Source organism: Penaeus monodon, chromosome 14 (genome assembly GCF_015228065.2).
Source record: "Penaeus monodon isolate SGIC_2016 chromosome 14, NSTDA_Pmon_1, whole genome shotgun sequence".
Taxonomy (NCBI): Eukaryota; Metazoa; Arthropoda; class Malacostraca; order Decapoda; family Penaeidae; genus Penaeus; species Penaeus monodon.
The window spans coordinates 38,091,482-38,093,981 of record NC_051399.1 but is presented as its reverse complement, the minus strand read 5'-3'; the positions used below and the strand labels follow the sequence as shown (position 1 = coordinate 38,093,981).

Genomic DNA, 2,500 nt, shown 5'->3' with positions numbered 1-2,500 from the left:
AAGTAACTTGACTGCACTGGTAACAATCAGTTATTGGAGTACCTACAGTGTCTTGGGGCTGTGCAGTAGCACAGACCTTCACAAAGTATATTCTGGTATGGTAGAGCTTGTAGTTCTCCCTGGCAATGTAATATAAGATAATGAGTGAATTGGAACTCTTTCTCACTATTGTATACATGGCAAATTTTTTTTGTCTTTTGCAAATGTCCAGAATGCCGAGGCCACAGTGTTAATTAATGCGGTCTTTTATAGGATAGTTTTCTTAATTTATATATGTGTGTGTGTGTGTGTGTGTGTGTGTGTGTGTGTGTGTGTGTGTGTGTGTGTGTGTGTGTGTGTGTGTGTGTGTGTGTGTGTGTGTGTGTGTTGTGTGTGTTGTGTGTGTGTGTGTGTGTGTGTGTGTGTGTGTGTGTGTGTGTGTGTGTGTGTGTGTGTGTGTACATGTAATTTATATATATATATATATATATATATATATATATATATATATATATATATATATATATATATATATATATATATATATATATACACATATATACACATACACATACATACATACACACTTAGTTTTCAAAGATGATTTGGTAATTCTCAAAACGAGCTGCACAGAGATAGAGAAAAACTGAGATGATACCCTTAGTCCATTGCAGTATTGGAGGACTAACTTTGGAAGGCTGTATTTACATAAAAATGCTCAGCATGCATTTTTCTTGTTCTGTTTAGTGTAGCAAGGCAACCAGGCTCAGGCCACAATTTTAGCTGTCATGCATTTCTTAACAACTCATATCGTCACCCTAGCATGCGCGACCACTCATGCCCAATACCAGCATCCCTTGCCTTTTCTTCGTAATACTAAGAGCCTATGTTGTATTTTCAGTATTATTATTTTCTAAGGTATCTATTTGCCATATTTCCTGATAAATCAAGACTGTAGGATATTTTTGTTGTTATATAGACTCCATAGTTGATCATTATTCGCTCTATAGTCTGAATAAAATAATCAGTGTGTGGTATCATGGAGTTGAAATTGTAGTTTTTTTGTCAAGTTATTTTATGAGATAAAGTTTAGTTTCAACAGGTTTATATTATCACTTCCAAATAGATATACTTTTATGTTCAATGTTTTTATAAGTATGTGATTTTTTTTTTTTTTTTTTTTTTACAAAATACATATTGGTATTTTCACGTGGCTTTACATCATCACTTCGTGAATACTATATAATATCTCTGGCCAGTGTAGTCGATTACTGACATATTTTTTTTTTACGCTAACCTTGGAAGCCTGAGAAGCCTTTATGAAATGCATAGTATAGGAAAAATTAGAAAACGTATTAAAAACTACTTAATCACATTTTCAGTGGCAAGAAAATAATATTTTGCTGTAATTATAACAAAAAAAAAAAACTCATGACATGTATGTACATGCCACCAGCAGATAGTCCAGGCATACCATAGCATGTACATACATGCCACCCGTCGGGAAAGGGTTAATATAACTACAAAATGACAGAGTAGTTCTTTCTGTTTCATTATTTATATCTTGGAAAAGGTAGTATATTTTAGTCTTATTGTCAAATGCAGTATGACTTTTTTCTGTAATCATTCAACTGATCTTGGACTTTTATTCTGCCTTTCTTTTTGTTTAAAGTTAGTCTTTACTTAGTTTACTTTCATCCAATTTGATAATTATGCCTGAAATAAACTATTCTTTACTACATGCTGCATGGAAAGCAAATGACAGCCAAAGGTATACTCAGCATATTTTTTTTCTGTAGGCATAAATCTGAGCTTAAGTAAAATGTTATGCAGAATGAAAATTAAAAAATTAAATATGAATGACATATATGACTTTCATCATTTCTGTACTGTCAAAGAGAGCAAAGGAAGACTGCAAATCTTTATCATAAGCAAAAGTATTATTGATTTCAGTTTGTCCTCTCATTAGAATAAATAAAGAAAACACAGTGTTAGCCAGTCACAATGCTGGAAAAAAGGTATGGAAATTATCATGAAGAGCAGCACACCAACAATATACTGCATATTATTATGTTATATGTTACTTTATATTGCTTCCCGAAATTATAAGTGTGTCAAACATAGTTGGTAAAGCAATTAGATGTATACTTTTAAAATATTACGTGTGTTTCACCTAGCAGTCTTTTATTTTTTGTATGTTGTTTGAATTATGTCTGAACTTGCTAACATTTCAAGAATAATAATTTGTTTTTACACATATCCAGTTTATACATAGGTAACAGAAAAGTGAGAAGATGAGTGGCCTTACAAAGGAGCAACTGCAGCGTATGGAAGAGAACCGCCAAAAGGCCCTTGCAAGGAGGGCAGCAGTCCTGGCAGCAGCAGGGAATAGCAGCAATAACCAGCCTGCAAAACCCAGTAATTTCCAGCCAATGTCTGGTGGTGGAGCTGCCAAGCCTTCCAGCAGTGCAGCTACACAGCCATATAATAGACAGATAAGCCCGACAGGAAACCCTTGGAA

General features: G+C 33.8%; 1 protein-coding gene across 3 annotated transcripts in view; it reads left to right on the top strand.

The window, feature by feature from the left end:
* LOC119581102 (SWI/SNF-related matrix-associated actin-dependent regulator of chromatin subfamily A-like protein 1) overlaps window positions 1-2,500 on the top strand; it is a 57,636-nt gene that overhangs the window by 520 nt on the left and 54,616 nt on the right. For 2 of the 3 annotated variants that reach the window (XM_037929426.1, XM_037929427.1), the window contains exon 2: window positions 2,244-2,500. This exon is cut by the window's right edge and continues 260 nt beyond it. In XM_037929426.1, coding sequence (XP_037785354.1) covers window positions 2,274-2,500 — 227 coding nt within the window. In that variant the 5' untranslated portion in view covers window positions 2,244-2,273. The remainder of the gene's footprint in view (window positions 1-2,243) is intronic. The other variant, XM_037929428.1, reaches the window with a different exon arrangement.